Here is an 18,171-nt window from a genome sequence, read left to right on the forward strand (position 1 = left end):
AAATACTTCATAATTTTTAAAAGTTGTTGAACTAAAGTGTCACCGATTGAGGAGTACAATCTATGTTTTAATTATTTGCTCGTGTTACAGGCCACACCCGGTATTATAATTATGAACAATTTAGACACAAATGTGTGATACCAAGAACCAGGAAAATATAAATTTGTAACGACATGCCTTATGCTCGTAAGTCCCAATGTGCATTACTTACAAATATTACAATGCACATTTCGTTTCAATCTAATTTAGAACATTTCATAACCCAAAAAAAAAATTTCATTGCGTTCTCAAACAAACAAAATTCATCCCAATTTACTATTCCACAAGGCTCAAATTCGAAGTAGGAAAATGTTGTAAAGTGTTCCTTAGGATACAAGGTTATATAAATTCTTAACATAATAATAATGATAGATGCTAATAGTCAAATTCTAATTTTAACTCATGTTAGTATGTTTAACATAGTCCAACATTACGACAAGGAAAACTCCGTAATAAACGTAATGAGCTATGCTAATCACGGCGGATGTAATGCGTAGATCATTACGTAAATAATGTATACTACTATATAATTACATTAAATAATGTCTACGGTCGCGTTTATAATTTTCTGGTCCGTGCGCTTCAGTAAAGGGTTTTGTTTTTTATCATTAGGAGACTTAAATTATTAAGAAATCAAGATTTTTAGTAAAAAAAAAGTACTAAACAGTATTCTCATCAACAGACAGACAGGATAGAGACTGTAATTCAAATAAAAGTTTAAAGAATTACTTAAATTATTTATTATTTAAAATCGGTATAACTTGTACTACTATCTACTACTACTTAATGCTAAATACTTTGCTTTGTTTTAATTAATAATTCATCCCTCAAACCGATTCTCATCTAATTAAGTACACTAATATATTCCTTGGCGATTTCCCGATCTTTGTATCACTATTACATATTTTGTAAAAAGCGAAGGTCAGTTCTTTATTTTTATACAGATATACGAGGTAAAAACCCCGAATAAGTCAACGGGCAAACCTTACAAATTTATAAATATCTACTACTACCTTCCTATCTGCTGTTACTACTTTGTTTGAATTAAAAATTCATCCCTCAAATCTTCATCTAACTACACTAATATATTCCTTGGCGATATCCCGATCTATTTATCACCATTACCCGCGGATTAGGCGCGTCACGGCTAACGTAATTATACGTTGGAATACTTAATGCCCGACGTAATTATATGGGCGCATTAGTTTGATAACGACCGATTTTACTTAGCGCCGTTCCTTGGAATTAGAATGGAAGTTTAGGTTGGATTTGGGTTTGGTGTAAAAACAACTTTTAGGGCGTCCGCTAGCTGGAGCGGGTGCACGGAGCGGGCGCACGCACGCGGGTGCCATTGTAGGTAAAATCCGTCGCACGCGTCCGCGCCAGCTATTTTTCGTTACCCGCTCGCCCGCTCCTTTTTTTAAGTTTAATAAACGGATCGGCGATTGGCTCTAGTCACACCTGATGGAAAGCGAAGACAGAGCCCAAGATTCAGTAATGCACTCTAGCTTTAAAGAGCGCGAGGTCATATTTCTCAGGGAATACAGATGACGGGAGCGCATTCCATTCCTTAGCCGTCCTTACCAAAAAAAACGAGGCAAATCGTTTTGTGTGGACAAGTGGAATATTAACAACGAACGAACTTGCACCCGCGCCAGCTAGCGGACGTCCGTAAGTTCGACCGATGAGACCGCGTCATCGCGTCACAGTGCATGATCACCATAGGGCCTGCATAAGCCAATTGACATATATAATCTAATCTTATAAGGAAAACTGTTAATTATCTTCGGGAAGGACTTGCTATTAGACAGAAGTAAAAAATACCAGTTTCTAAATTAACTTTCTTTTAAAAAAACTTCAGGAAATCAGTCCACTCGCTTGAGAAATTGCGGCACAGTGTCGCAGACCGAAAATACAAATAAACACTACTTATTAGGGTTTTAACACACTTCTTATGTCGGTGGTAATAATGTTAAATTTTAACGATAAATAGTAAGATATACTACCAATACGGGATATCTACGGTATAATTGTTATAAAAAATATTAGTATGTCCTTCTTTCACAAATTGACTAAGACGAACTACAAGCTCAAGATGACTCGATGGGTCACTCATGGGATGGGGATGTGGGAAACCCATGGCTCAAGAACAAATAACTAGCACGGGCTCATCACACAAATAAATACCTTTACCGGGTTTTGAACTCAGGATCAAATGGACCATCGGCTTCATTGGGGTCACTACCGGTTCAAACTGTTATACATATTTTAAAATGAACTTTAAATAAACCAGTACAATCTAGATTTTTATAACACTGCCGTAGTCCTATTAGTGTCACACACACTAACAGCCAGATAATGTTAAGCAGTCATTAATGGCTAATTGCTTTGCATTACCTGCCGAGGTAAGGATTTGCTCCAGTTTGCGCAGTTTTAGAGCTATAAGTATCATAAACATGTTGTGAAACAGAATGAGGATATTTCTCACCGATTAGGATAATTTAGACTTAGCACTTATTTTATGATATACAGGAAAAAAAGGAAAAAAGGTATAGGTTAGTTTCAAGTTATACGTAGCAGTCGTTTCAGCTTCAATGGGTAGGTGTCACGATGATCAATTCATCTGCCTATATAAATGATCCCATAAATAAATGTTATGCTATAATAATAATGCTATGGATTGGATTATGGTTGATTAAGGAGTGTACATAAGAATATTGTGATAACACCTGTAAACCAACTTAACCAACCCTTTTTATTGCAAAATAAATTGATTGATTGATTGACTTCGAATTGATTATAAACAGCTTAGTCATTTCTCTTTAGTGTATGACATGACATGACAATTATAATTGATATATTGACCACTTAAAACAACACAAGTTAATTGATATATTTAATATAATAATTTAATTTGTTCCCTAGTAACGTAAAACTGTTGAATGAACTATCACCTACGGTAAGTATTTCCTTCCTTCAAACCTTCAAAAAAAGAGCGTACTCCCATGACCCCCATTTTAAAACCGGCAACGCACTTTTAATCCCTCTGGTGTTGCGGGTGGGCGATGGTAATCGCTTACCATCAGGCGGTTCATGTGCTCGATTGCCTCCTGTACCTATCATAAAAAAAAATATTGTTACCTACTTTAGTTCAGCGCGTCATCGTGAATCTTGTCGGGTTGAATTGTTATTGGACGTCTTTGGCCGCGAAAATCGAAGTTCGCAAATTGCGGGCATTTTACTGTCACTTTAATTACGCCTTCATTGGAGTAAAAGAGAAAGATCCCTGCAATTTGCTAATTTCGGTTTTCGCGGTAGCCCCTCAGGGTAAAGTATACAGGTTACTACCTAGTGTATAATTCACAGTACTCCCAATAACAACAATATTTCTCCAGCTAGTACACATGCCTTAATAAACGAGATAATTGACTGTTTATGCTAATTGCTAACCGCCAATACTGCAGCTTTCAAGCTCAAGATAAACTGCAAGGTCAACTCTGTATTGATGATAATACTTTACATTATGAAGCATTTTTACTGATAAGTAACGTGGTTCTTTGTTGGTAACTATTTACCTGAATTATAGACGTAGTTTTCTTTCCATAAGTTATTGTTCTTCCATGAATAGGTAATAAAAGGATTGTATCCTGCTATATTCGCTATCAAAGTCCCACACCTTAACCACTCAGCACTATTTAATAAAATATAATATAAAATTGTAAAAAAAAATTGAAAAAGGTATATTGTTTTTTTTTAAACATTTCTCGGATTTTTTTTATTCCAATTGGATATTTTACCCTGTATAGCTGACGATACTGTAAAAACTCTAAAATAACATTCGATGTAATAACCATTTTTTTAACCATTTCGAGAATTGGGTCTATACATAATATTATTAATAGTTGTTCAATATGACCTACAAATTCACCACCCATATATGATAGTACCTATTCCTAAACATTGAAAAATCAAATTGTGTCAAAGGTATTTTACATATTCAGTTATATTTCTTATAAGATAGTAATTTGTACAATTAACTAAATAAGTTATTGCGCAATAAATAATCTAAAGGACCAATTTTATTGCAGTTAATAATATAATAAGGAAAAATATAATCAAATTCAAATTAATACAAGGTAATATCGTAACTGACGTGAACTATGAAGAGCTGGAGTGGACTAGTAAACAAAACATGATTAGAAATATCTATTTTGTTTTGTGTTAATTAACATTATTAATTAGTACCTACCAAATTATTTTTGTGGTATAAATCAAAGTTGTCACATACCTAGTAACTTAGCTAACAAACACAAATATCCTATATATTGTAAGTATATGTAAAATTGTATTTTGTTTCCGCGATTGTTATTAAAATAAAGTAACCTAACTTAAATTTTTTGACATTAAATATTGGTAAGTACAATATTTTACACAAATTGACCTAGTAGTGTAGTCAAGTCATGCAACACACACATAAGTTAAAGAGGGACAAATTGATTCACTGTCAAACATATATTATGTTTTGTTAGAAAATGAGAATTATATAGGTACGTGTATTATCTATTTTGTGTAATACCTTTCTTTTCTAGAAGTTTACCTACTTTCTGGCACGTGGCACATAGCATTGAGTCCTCCACTCACGCCCTAGGAGGCCAATTCGCACATACATTTTGATATATAAATATGTATTTTTTTTATTATTCGCGCGTACTTGTTCGTACATGTATTGGCGCGAGACGCACGGACTAATGATATCAAAATTACATCATTTAGACTTCAAAATTTGAATTCGAATCTGTTCCAAGTATAAGCAATAACGCCTCGCATGTGTGCGTCAGCTCAAAGACATTAACTTAATGCGACCTCATAATTACTAGTCGTGGCATTAATTCTCGCATCCATAATTTAGTTTAATACGCGGTACTGTTGGCCTACAATCAGGATAAATATTGTATGTCATTTGACATCAATTAAGTTGGTATTAGAATACCAATTCTAATGCTTTGTTTTTATGTCATTATGTTTTTTGTGCCTCACAAGCTTTTGTCTACTTGTAGTTTTAAGTGCTCGTCCCTGTACATGAGTCGCTTAACTTCAAACTCGGGTAAATCAATCTGTCACATTATGCGATTTTGGTAATAAGATAAGGAAATAGGGTAGATATTTGCTGAGAATCGAAAGGATTTACCCGAGTTTGAAGTTAAGCGACACACATGTCATTTTGACATACAACAGGGTGTCGACTATTTGGCATTCGCGTGTCGAGCACTGAGACGTTTAGGTTACCTGTCAGTTTATCATTCTCTTGCCCTTTTCCCATCACTTGAGGTCGGCGCAACATCTCTTTTTCCTCCATCCTCTCATCATTCAACTGCTTTCTATTCACATCATCTCTCACACCGTCCATCCACCTTTTCCTTGGTTTTCCTTCCCTCTTACATTCATCCCACATTCATTCCTAATATCTAATAGGATACCTTCCAGTTTATTATCGAGTTCTACGTGTAAAATATATAAGAATAATTTCTTGGTGTCCCAATCTACTGAAGTTAGCAATTATATTTATCAATTGTTAGGGTTCCGCACCTCAAAAGGAAAAAACGGAACCCTTATAGGATCACTTTGTTGTCAGGCCGTCCGTCCATCTGTCTGTCAAGAGCAATGCACGGATTGCAAAGGACGCAGGTTCAAGTCCTGGCAGAAGCGGTAAATTTTTCCACTTTTCCTTTTATATAAAATTATATTTATATACCTAATTATAATTATATTTATATTGTATTATGTAATAAAGCTAATATGGTAATGCATATTCAGGCATTTATTTTAACTTGGTAAACACAATCACCTAATAATACGTTTTTACGAAAAAAAAACGCAAAAAAATTGCCGGCAAAATAAAACAAATACGCTTTTCAAAGATAACAATCTATGCTACTTATAAACATAGTTTTTACATTTCATAATGACTCTTTTTGATACATTTGAGCACTTAGCTCGTCCCCTACGTCAATTAAACGTATTATCGTACGGTTTATGTGAAATTTTAATCGTTTTCAACATTAAAAAAAAAATTAAAGCTTACAAACCGTACACCAGTCGAAATCGTAATAAAACCATTAAAAAATGGCAAATAACAGTTGTAAAACTGCGACCAAGATCGCTCCCAAAACATTTTCATGAGCATTAACTTTATTAAAATACAATTATTGTGGTCAATAAAAATTATATGTACCGCCTTGTAATTTACGCAATCTCATATCTAAAAATCTTATGTCATTGGAAAAATAATCTTGTCTACTACTACTTAAAGTGGCATTTCGAGAGACTGAAATATTTAAGATATGCAAAAATAAATTCAAGTCAGTCTGTATAGTACGAAGTTAATCATCGCCAGAGGGCGACATTATGCGTTCGTCAAAATATTCACAGTAAATTGCTTTTTATGCACATATCATTATTAATGTTATTAAAGGTCATGTTGGATTGACAGCGAAATTAGCTGGCAATTAAATGGGTGACTAATGCGTACTTTCGATTTTTAACTCTAGCTTTGCGCGTTGGGTTTTATAGTGTTCAATAGGGAATATTACCACTATGTGTCACAATCTGGGGGTCTACCGCGAAACAAGAAAATCTAAATTTCGTTATCTAACCTCTCTATCACTCTTGCTTGCATATTCAAGCGATAAAGACGATCGATTTTCGCGTTTCCCGGTCGGTTAACAAGGGCCGTTAACAATTCGCCTTGATGCATCAATGTCATATTTTATTGTTTGTGAAAACTTGTCAAAAAACAGTTTAAGGCACAGTATGTATAAGTTACTCTATGGTTTACTAGAGGAGCTATACTTGGTCAAGCAGATCTTGTCAGTAGAAAAAGGCGGAAAATTTGAAAAATGTAGGCGCGAAGGGATATCGTCTCATAGAAAATTTTAATTTCGCGCCTTTTTCTACTGACAAGATCTGCTTGACCAAGTATAGTGCTGCACTCTGGCGGCAGAACATTGCAGTAATACCCCCTATTGGTTATTGTGTATCGAAACATTGTTTTACATCGTCAAAATAATACGTTTTTTAAGCGCTCTTATGTCTAAACAAGTAAACAGATAAAAAAAAAAACATGATTATATTCAAGTAGATATCTCGCAGAAGTAGAAACACGATTGGTAATTTTGCCAATTTGACATTGTACGGTGAGTTTCATCAGTGGTTACTCTCATAGAGTACGTCTGAATGTCTGTCAAGTTAAACCAGTTTGACAGCACTGGCTTCCCTCGAATGCGGATGATAATTTTGTCTCAAAAAACATTTGGTCCTTTTTTCATTATTTACCGCCTATGTAAATCATATCATTATACAACGCAAAAAAAAAGTTCAAAATATGATATTTTATTTTTTCTAAGAACAGAATGGAAATACATATATTATAGAAGTATCATACAGTCGCACATTGTATATGAGTAAATAAAATAATTAAAAATTCAACTTGCATACTTTAAAATTTTCTTTCAATTGGGCACTCAAGAACCCTAAAATAAGGTCAGTACCTTGTTATACATAAATTCTCATGCAAAAGAACAAGACATTATAAACAATTTTTGATCACTATCTTACGTCTCAAACATAAAGTTTGACATTAACAATACTAAATACACACAAATTAAACACAACTTTTTAAAATTATAAAACAAACAATGTCATTTGCCGGCCGGCTGGTTAAAGCCTGCATTAAATTAAAAAAATAATTATCACAAAAAGGCGTAGCATACGTTTGATAAATTGAAGGAACAATTAATGCGCTTGTACAGTGTATTAAACACAATGATCGTCTACTTTATGCGTCTTTCCGCTATAAAAGAGACCTTAGGAGGTGATTGACTCTTGACAGTTTACGTAACGAAGTTTAGAGTTTGATTAAAACATCATTTGAAGTTTTTGAAGTAAAGCCCAATAAAAAAAAAAAATCTTTCAAATAATAGACTTAATTTTAAATAATATATTAATACGTGCGAAAAGAGACATGTGCTCAGCAGTGAGACATTAATAATGAATTAATTATGTTGCCATGATGATAAAAAAATTGTAAACGCAGTATTTTTGCATTTCCAATTACATATTTTAAAATCAACTCATTAAATGTGAATTCATGACGTCACCAAATGCGCTCTCATACTAATTTTGTAGTAGGTAACAAAATGATACGACGTATCGTAAAGAAGGTAGGTATCATAACACATTCGATAATGACACTTGAACTTTGAAAGCCGTATTCAAGTCGTCGGCGTTGAACCGCTTATATTGACAAAATGCCTTTCTCAATGAGTTAAGCTATTGCAATTTCAACCTTGTGACTTTTAGAAGATGGTAGCTATTTGTATGCATTTTTTGTTACATGCTATAAATTGTCATTAGCAGTAGCCAAAAATATCATTATTCACAAACGGTTGAAACTTTATAAACGGTCAGTTTATAAATTTTCAACTGTGGCAATGTGGAACCACTGTCCATGAAACAGTGTTGTGATACTCGCCTTTGAGGTACTGTCGCGTCGCCTCATTAGTAATTACATTAAATTGCATTTTAGTTTTAAATTTAATTTTCTGGCAATTATGCAAACTAATTGTAATTAGTTAGTTAGTTTTGGCAATTGTAGTTAGTTTTAGTTTTATATTCCTGTTTATGTCTTTTAGTAATTTATCTTGTACCATACGTATTCTGCAAACTAAACCAATTATTGATAATTCGACCGTCTGTTTATCAATTAGTGACAAGTGCCATCGCCATTTTAGTAAGGGTCAATGCATTTAGTTTCATTCTTAGGTTTATTTTAGTTTATAAGTAAGTACTTAATTTGTACGTTTACTTGATTGTTACATTTATTTGATGAATAAAGTTATTTTTGTTTTGTTTTTAGGGATCCGTACCCAAAGGGTAAAACGGGACCCTATTACTAAGACTCTGCTGTCCGTCCGTACGTCCGTCTGTCCGTCCGTCCGTCCGTCTGTCACCAGGCTGTATCTCACGAACCGTGATAGCTAGACAGTTGAAATTTTCACAGATGATGTATTTCTGTTGCCGCTATAACAACAAATACTAAAATCAGAATAAAATAAAGATTTAAGTGAGGCTCCCATACAACAAACATGATTTTTGACCGAAGTTAAGCAACGTCGGGCGGGGTCAGTACTTGGATGGGTGACCGTTTTTTTTGCCGTTTTTTGCATTATGGTACGGAACCCTTCGTGCGCGAGTCCGACTCGCACTTGCCCGGTGCCCGGTTTTTTTTTATACACAATGAACCCTCATATTTAGAACATATTTTACCAATTTTGGTCCCTTGTAAAAACGTTACATGTTAGATGTGTATTTTGTGTCAAAAAGAGACTTACTACCTACACATGTTTATTTTTTACACATCAAAAATTTAAAAATGTTTATTACCAAGTGTAAATATTATCCAACAAAGTCCTAAATAGCACTCTTAATGACAGTCACCATATTTATTTTAAATAAAACCGGACAAGTGCGAGTCGGATTCGCGCACGAAGGGTTCCGTACCATTACGCAAAACGCGGCAAAAAAATCTCGTTTGTTGTATGTGTAGTGTGTAGCCCCAGTAAAATATTTTTTTTTTAGTTGTTGTTCATCATGCTGTTATCACGGTTCATAAGATACAGCCTGGTGACAGACAGACAGACAGACAGACACGTTTTTACCCTTTGGGTACGGAACCCTAAAAAGAAATATAACCGCACTAAGCAAACTAAATGATAGGTACTAAATGCCTACACTTTACTAAGCGCCACTTGCACCATCCCACTAACCCGGGGTTAACCGGTTAAACCGGTAATCCGGTGTCACATTGTACTGGCAACCATGGTAACTCCAGGTTTAACCGGTTAACCCAGGGTTAGTGGAATGGTGCAAGTGGGCCTTCTAGGTTAAATGTAAAACAAGGCTTACAGGCCTATTCGGCTTTCGAGATAATCACAAGATCTTGAGACGATTTAGAGATCAACTAGATCTACATTAGATATCGACTAGATGTGACTTGGATATCTAAGTCATAACTTGTCGAAATCGTTCAAGAGGACCTCCAGAATCGCGGAAACGTCAAATTTGGCATATCTATCTTACAAATATATTTAAATTATCCGTACCGTAACTTGTTGAAGTCTAGTAGAAATCTAATTAATTTTCCGAATCGAGCCGATAATCTTTTTGTTACATATGCTGTCGCCTTTCCCTTACTGCACCGTGTATTTTTATAATTCCCTCTTGCATTTAGCACTGCGCCGGATGGGCCCTAATTAAGGCCCAATTACCGCTAATGCGTGTAATGAAGCTCATGAGCGTATTGTTGAAGAAGTGTCGCGTCACTACGGGCTAGTGTTGTGCTATAACCATTTCTTTGCAAAATTTCCGGAAATATTTCCAAAAAATTTTAAGAAAGTAAGAATAGTTATTTAATTACGAATTACGTATTCGCACGTGTATCGTACAACGTTTTACAGTACATATGGCTCTTTAAACTTTTGACATCGCACGTAAAGTGATATTTTACGCACTAGTGCTGGAAAATAGGACCATATGTACTGTAATAGCAATTTATTGCTGAAGAAAAATAATTAAAAATCATATTTCACTTTTTAATAATTTCACACACCAATGGTCCAACGGACGAGAATGTGAAAAATGTAGAGCATGTACGAAGTTTCCTAAAAAAGTTTTCTAAGGTAGATAAAATTTTAACAAAACAAAATGTTAACATTTGTGTTTTCGACACCGATGGCTTTAAAGTACCATAACGCCGTTAAAAATCTCGGATTTGTGTATACTTTATCTTGCATTTATTGTCATAATTAAAAATATACATTACAGTTAACTTTTACACAAGTAATAATACATAACTTATAATAGACAAAAGGCCATAGTCGGTTTTCCATAGTAAGTTGGCCCTTAAATCAATTCGATTAGGGTTTTTTTTGTGAGTACCTCTTATGGTGAAGGATATTTTTGCTGAGTATCAATATCAACATCCTACTAGTGACAGTTTTTGACTTATGATTTTATATTTTTTTTTCTTTAATGTATTGTTTTTCGGGACGTATTCACGCGACCTGCTTAAATTTTTTAAATAGTGTTCTTTATTTAGGTATGCACCGATACTCAAAAAACGAATACCAGTTGTCATATAAAAAAAAAGAAAAATGAAGTAAATAAAAATAAAACATTTTTTTAATGTCGTTGTGAAGTAGCGACACCTCTAATTTTTTTTCAAGTTGTAGGCCAGACATTGGCCTACTACTTGCCTAAATATCAAAATTTTCCAAACGGTACTTCCTGTCAAAAATTTGCAATATGTGTGGTCAAGTCCTGTACTCAATCGGTGTTTTTCAATGTAGTATACAAACATTAAGTTGTCATTGGCATTTTACTCTTAAATACGACAGCCTGATAAGAAAACGCAAACATAATCGAAGAGTTTGTATACTACATTGAAAAACACCGATTGAGTACAAGACTTGACCACACATATTGCAAATTTTTGACAGGAAGTACCGTTTGGAATATTTTAATATTTAGGCAAGTAGTATGCCAATGTCTGACCTACAACCAGAAAAAAATTTAGAGGTGTCGCTACTTCACAACGACATTAAAAAAATGTTTTATTTATTTTTTACTTCATTTTTCTTTTTTTTTTTATATGACAACTGGTATTCGTTTTTTGAGTATCGGTGCATACCTAAATAAAGAACACTATTTAAAAAATTTAAGCAAATCGCTTGAATACATCCCGAAAAACAATACATTAAAGAAAAAAAATTATAAAATCATAACACTTTAAACTCTCGCGTTTTGTACACATATTTAATTACACAAACGGGTCTACCGCGATATAATTTCATTGTTTTTACCTTTAATTCCGACGTTTCAGCTGAGTTGCACCAGCTGTGGTCACGGAAAGACTGACGTCCCAACAAATGTCAACGGAGATATTAATAAAACACCACTAAACTACCCGAAATTAGTTTATAAAAATGTCTTTCCGTGACCACAGCTGGTGCAACTCAGCTGAAACGTCGGAATTAAAGGTAAAAACAATGAAATTATATCGCGGTAGACCCGTTTGTGTAATTAAATATGTATAAAATCATAAGTTGTAATTTTAGTTTATATTTGTTATTTTAAGTACGTACTAACAATACTATGGACCTTGTTGTCTGAAAATAAACGCATTTTATTTTATTTTATTTTTTATTTATTTATAAGTCAAAAACTGTCACTAGTAGGATGTTGATACTCAGCAAAAATATCCTTCACCATAAGAGGGACTCACAAAAAAAACCCGAATCAAATTGATTTAAGGGCCAACTTACTATGGAAAACCGACTATGGCCTTTATCAATAACAAAATATACATGACAATAGGACGGGCTGATGCCATCTATAAAATCCAACCCTATTGCCAGTCGCTTGTCAATGCCAGACTAAAAGTTTCCGACAATTTTTTATTGGTTCCCGTAATGGCACATCACTAGCGACAGTTATACTTAGTTTCAATGAAAACAAGCAAGTGTTACACTTCGTACATGTGACGTAATAAATATGTGCCTTATCATAATGTTAATAAGGTTGCATATCGTTGATGTTTCTACTTCGAGTTTGTACGGAAAGAGAAGAGTCGTGACATGTATCTACCCAATACATTCCACGACTCTTCTCTTTTCGAACAAACTCTACCTGGTACTTATAATTATGTTATTGGAGAGTGTCTAGCGTTCTTTTGTTCTACGCAAACAGTAGGCATGTAATAGTACAAGAATGAAAATAGAGTCAGACTAAGTTAACCCTTTGAACGCCACACCTGTCGGGTGCGGCGCGTCGTCATGAAAGTTGTCGGAATGCATGAAGGTTGATATAAAAAAAATGTGAAAATAATAATAATATTGGGCTGTAGCCGCGTCAGTTGACGTCTTGGCGGTTAAAAGGGTTAACTCTGCACAGACTTTGCAATGACAAAGGTTTCGTAACCAAGCCATAAAATCCAAAAAAAAAAGCAATAACAAAGTGTGGAAGCTATGAAAATCTGATGTTTATGGTGGCACCGGTACACTTTATCGACTTCCAGGCCTATTATGGATGGCCTTATCCACGTGACAAAATATCCGTCACTTTTTAACACAGTGCGATTGAAAGTGACGGATACCGTTTTGTGACGCTGTCACGTAGACAAAAACGACCATCATATCCGTACAGTACGCCATTTGGTATTGGTCCTTACAAACTTTCATCCATTCTTTTCCATGGTTAATACAATTTTCCGCCTTATGATGCCTTTTGGTGTGGTCCCTTCAGAATATTTTTAAGCTGGTCTAACTGTATTTCATAGCAATGTGACGTTTACCACGTTCAGAATTAGCTATTAGAAGAGCAAAAGTATTGTCAACTAAAAGTAACTATGTTCCCACAGGCTCGCAGCTTCCAACGGCGAGATCACGATCACGACATCAGCGCACTCCGGCACCGGCAGCTCAGCGGGTTCAGCACCGGCTCCATCACCCCACGCGCCCGTCAAGATGTCGCCTGGCTCCGTCAAGAGTTCGCATGACGATGATCTGCTGGCTGACTCTCCAAGTAAGAACCTCTTTATCTGATGCGTCACTTATTACCTTGGACTTACCTACAGTTCTACAAGCTGAGAAAGAGCTGTGTTCTACAGATGCTTCGAGCGCAGGAGTATAAGATACAAGCTGACCTCTGTTTTACCAGGGCTCGGAACCGGTTTTCTTGGCTGCCAGCTTTCTTAATCTAGCATTCTTAAGTTGCCACACAGTTTTATCAAGTTCCAGATTTGACACGATTGAAAAATCCAAAAAAACTACGAATGCTGCCGAAATTTCTCCTGTCCTCTTAGGTATATTACAATACAATACAAATACTCTTTATTGCACACCTCAACAAAAGAAAACAACCTACAACAATTACCTACTGAGTCTATTTAATTCATGAAAGCCAAAAAAATCCTACCTACTACGCCTACGGCCCGTAAACTTTGTGAGTACTGGTCCCAAAATTTTACATGATATAAAAAACCTACTGAAATAAACCTGATGAAACTTCTTACGTACGTGATTTCTGAGTCAATTTCCTATATCTTCATCGAGCACAACCGGATATTTTAAATCACAAAATAAAGTTATCACGAACTTACAACCATTTATCAATTCATTACCCCTACACAGTCAAGCAAAAGTTTGCTTCATCAGTTACTTAAACAGAATTAACTTAAGCAACTACCTAAACGCTATTTTGGACTCGCAACTCTACTTATCCATAAAAGTTTCGGTCTAAGCATAGCACAGATCCATTAGGGGAGTCTAGTGTTGTAGGAACTGTTTCGCCTAATGCTATAAGAGTTAGAGCAAAGTTGCGCGTTAGGGACTTAGTAGGCTGTGCTCAGGTACAGCGATTTCAGCTGACCATTAATAGGTCTTGTTCCCTTGCTATAAGGTTTAGGATTGTTCATAACTGTGATGGTGGTACTTTGATCTGGTTAGGGAAATTTCTTGGTCATTTCCGATTTATTGTTAGATCTAGTTTGGTAACTACGTTGTGGGGAACAAAGTTAGGGGCTGTGTTTGATGCTGCGTGTTTTATCGCGTGTTTGCGTATACTTCCGAGTTTATAATATGATTAAATACTTACATTAGACGTAATACATATACATAGGTAGGTACAAAATGATTCTTTCGGAACTCATGTACGATATATCATTTGATATTTACCAGTCGCTTTTCGGTGAAGGAAAACATCGTGAGGTAACCCGGAATAATCCTAATGAGGCCTAGTTTCCCCTCTGTGTTGAAAGGGCAGATGGCAGTCGCTTTCGTAAAAACTAGTACCTACGTCAATTCTTGGGATTAGTTGTCAAGCGGACGTCAGGCTCCCATGAGCCGTGGCAAAATGCCGGGATAACACGAGGAAGATGAAGATTATGATACTTAGGTACAAAATTAAGGAAAGTTTTCAATATATACTCATTGTTTATTTACGTCTATACAAATTTACCATTGGTTTTGGACCAAAGACGGAAGAATATTCAGATGGAAGATTAATAGCGTCGTTGGATGTTCAAATAGTAATTCATTAGGATTTGTCGCTAAACAGCAACGCGTAAGTGACATATCTGGAGTTGCTTGCCTCCACAGGCTTTGATAACCGCTTACCATCAGTATCATTACCATCTCTTCTGGATGAGGTTGGCTCAGGACCGGGATAAGTGGCGTACTTGAAGAGAGGCTTATGGTCAGCAGTGGACGGTAAAAGGCTGATATGATGGATGATATCATATGATTACCATCAGACGGGCCGTACTCTTGTGTCCACCAGCATTGTATTGTAAAAAACTGACCTATCCACCAAAAAATAGACGACCTATACTCGTAATATATAAACTCAGACCATTCAACCTCTCATTGTGGCCCATTTCATTTTTAGAACTCCGATTTTTAACCTATAACGGTTAAGCAGCTTAGGCGCTGACCTACTCCGTCTAGACGTAATATTTCCAGCTCACAGGGCAATTCGAACGTGCATCACATAATCATACCGATGTTTGAATGATATTGGAATCACATCAGAGGGACCGCGAACACCGAAGTTCGCAATTTGCAGGCATCTTTTTCTTTTCCTCCATATTAAGGCGTAATGGGGTTGGCAACTGTCAAAGGTATGCAAAGATGGCGCCATCATAGCTTGCTCCTTTTACTATGAGATTTGACTTAAAGCGCTGGCATCCAGGGCATAAAACTCCCATAAAAAAACAAAAAATTTACACAATTCTACGGATTGACAGGGCAAGCTATGCTGGTGCCATCTGCTAAATACTTCGACCGGCCCCATTAGAGTGACAGCGGAAGATGCCCGCAGTTTGCGAACTTCGGTGTTCGCGGATTTGTCATTCGCGCGTTCATTTCGCTCTGACTTCCCTACATGTTTTAGTCCGAGCAAGACGCCCGCGCGAATGACAGCTAGGTAACTGATATGATTCCAATATTATTCAAATATCGCTTTGATGCCAGGACAGGTGGACGTTCGAATCGGCCTGTCATACTGATTATTGAATGAGACATTAGTAGAATGTATCTCTATTTCTGAATGCAGAGCGCTACAGCGGACAATATTTATGAATGGGTTTGAATTGACTAGGGTAAAATTGGGATAGATGCCCCGGGAGTATAGTTGCCTTGATTGCAATTACTCTAGATATAGTTTCGCGAATGAAACACATGTTATTTTATTTATCTATCGAGAGACTCTGCAACTACAACTAAGTTGACCGTGTTGCATGTCTCTGTGCAATTGCGTCCCATGCAGCTAGGTGCGATCAAAGTTTTTGCGCGATAATAAATATCCTCTTATAGAGAGATAAATGTCCTCTTTCTTGACGGGGCATCTATCCTGAACGTAATTTACATGGATTAGGCAACTATCCCCTATAAAGGATAGCCAATACTCTGGAAATATCAGAGATAATGTTTATTCCTTTCATAAATTTGAAGATAATAAACCAAAGTATCTACCCGTTTTACAAATAAAGAGTCTTGCTTTTTTGTACTAAGAGATATAAATTAATTTCAAAAAGTGGGGCATCTATCCCACTTTTACCCTAGATACTTTTCGATGTTAGTATTAGGTAGTTTATTAGTAATTTAGCATATGAGTTATTAGCAGACAATTATGGACCTATTAAATATATTAAAAAACGGGTCACTCACGTATTTTAAGTCGAAAAACGCTCGACATGTTTCACGCCGTACCGAGGAGTGTCATCAGGAGCTTGCGTTTACGGTGACGGACCGGCGCAGACTGCGGGCCGCAGCTCTCCGCGCCCGTAGACTCGGCGCAGGCGCCGGTGGCGGCAGGGGGGGCGAGAAACTACCCTCATTTATGGCATTATTGTCAAATGATGGGTTGCACACAACACTCACTACGTCATTCGCTAATGGTTCGTAAACGCAAACTCCTGATGACACTCCTCGGTACGGAGTGAAACATGTCGAGCGTTTTTCGACTTAAAATACGTGAGTGACCCGTGTTTTTAATATATTTAATATGTCTGTGTCTCACGGAAGTTTTGTTATTAAAATTATGGACCTGTTACGAGTTATATTCGAAGCCACGACTTCTGGGTTGAAAGTCCACGGTGACCCAAATCGGAACATTCGGAACCATGTTACCTGGGGGCCGATTTTTGGACTTCGACCGCTCGATTTCGTGTATTTCGTTCAATAATATCTCCACTACTAGGCATTTAAATTCTACTAATAGAATTGAAAACGAGTGGTGAATACCACTAGATTCCCAATTCTATCGCTCGTATTTCAAAAATTATCATTTTGCCGTTTTCCGCCGATTTTCGAGTGACGAAATCGAACGATCGAAATTCAAAAATCGGCCCCCAGGTAACATGTTTCCGAATGGCAAAAAAGTATAGATGAAAACGCTCTCAGGCAAATAATGTGTCCCAAGGTCATAAGAGTGTTGCCAAAGTCGTACACAGAGTAAAGCCAAGCGGTGAACTGCTCTTACTTAATGTAAAGCTATTACATTAGTTTTAACTTTTTTAAATAAGGTCACGGACAAAAACTAGATTGAATAAACAATACCAGCATTTTTATTCAGTGTTTTATGCCGTGTAAAAGCATTCATTAGCGCTTGGCATTACTTAATGCAGGAATAGCACTGAATCGATAGAGTCATTATCGACAATTAGCCTAGTTGGTCCCTTGCTGTTTAGCTCCTAGGTATTTATAGATGAGAGCTTTTTATTCGTGCGCATAGGGAGTTTTTATTTCTGTCCCTGCTCCCGTGACGGATCTACTGATAATCTTCTAAAATATGTAATAGTTTCGATATTTATATATTGACGGACACATGCCTCTATTGACGGTAGAGCCTTGAAATGTGAAACATACATTATTCAAATCTTGCCGAACCACTCTGCAACAGGATTTTTGAAATTCAACTTCGGAGGAAGTGAAAATGGGTTTGGACGAAGGCACTAGAACTAGATTGAAAAAGGATCTTTTTAATGTAACTTAGAAGAAAGTGAAAATTCTAATGCTA

The 18,171-nt window shown here is 36.1% G+C and overlaps 1 protein-coding gene across 6 annotated transcripts in view; it reads left to right on the plus strand.

Moving 5' to 3' along the window:
• The window catches only part of LOC134796357 (POU domain, class 6, transcription factor 2), a 237,559-nt gene that overhangs the window by 189,882 nt on the left and 29,506 nt on the right, over positions 1-18,171 (plus strand). For all 6 annotated transcript variants that reach the window (XM_063768519.1, XM_063768518.1, XM_063768520.1 and 3 more), the window contains one exon: positions 13,514-13,677. In XM_063768519.1, coding sequence (XP_063624589.1) covers positions 13,514-13,677 — 164 coding nt within the window. The remainder of the gene's footprint in view (positions 1-13,513; positions 13,678-18,171) is intronic.

The sequence above is a fragment of the Cydia splendana genome, chromosome 13, assembly GCF_910591565.1.
Source record: "Cydia splendana chromosome 13, ilCydSple1.2, whole genome shotgun sequence".
Lineage (NCBI taxonomy): Eukaryota > Metazoa > Arthropoda > Insecta > Lepidoptera > Tortricidae > Cydia > Cydia splendana.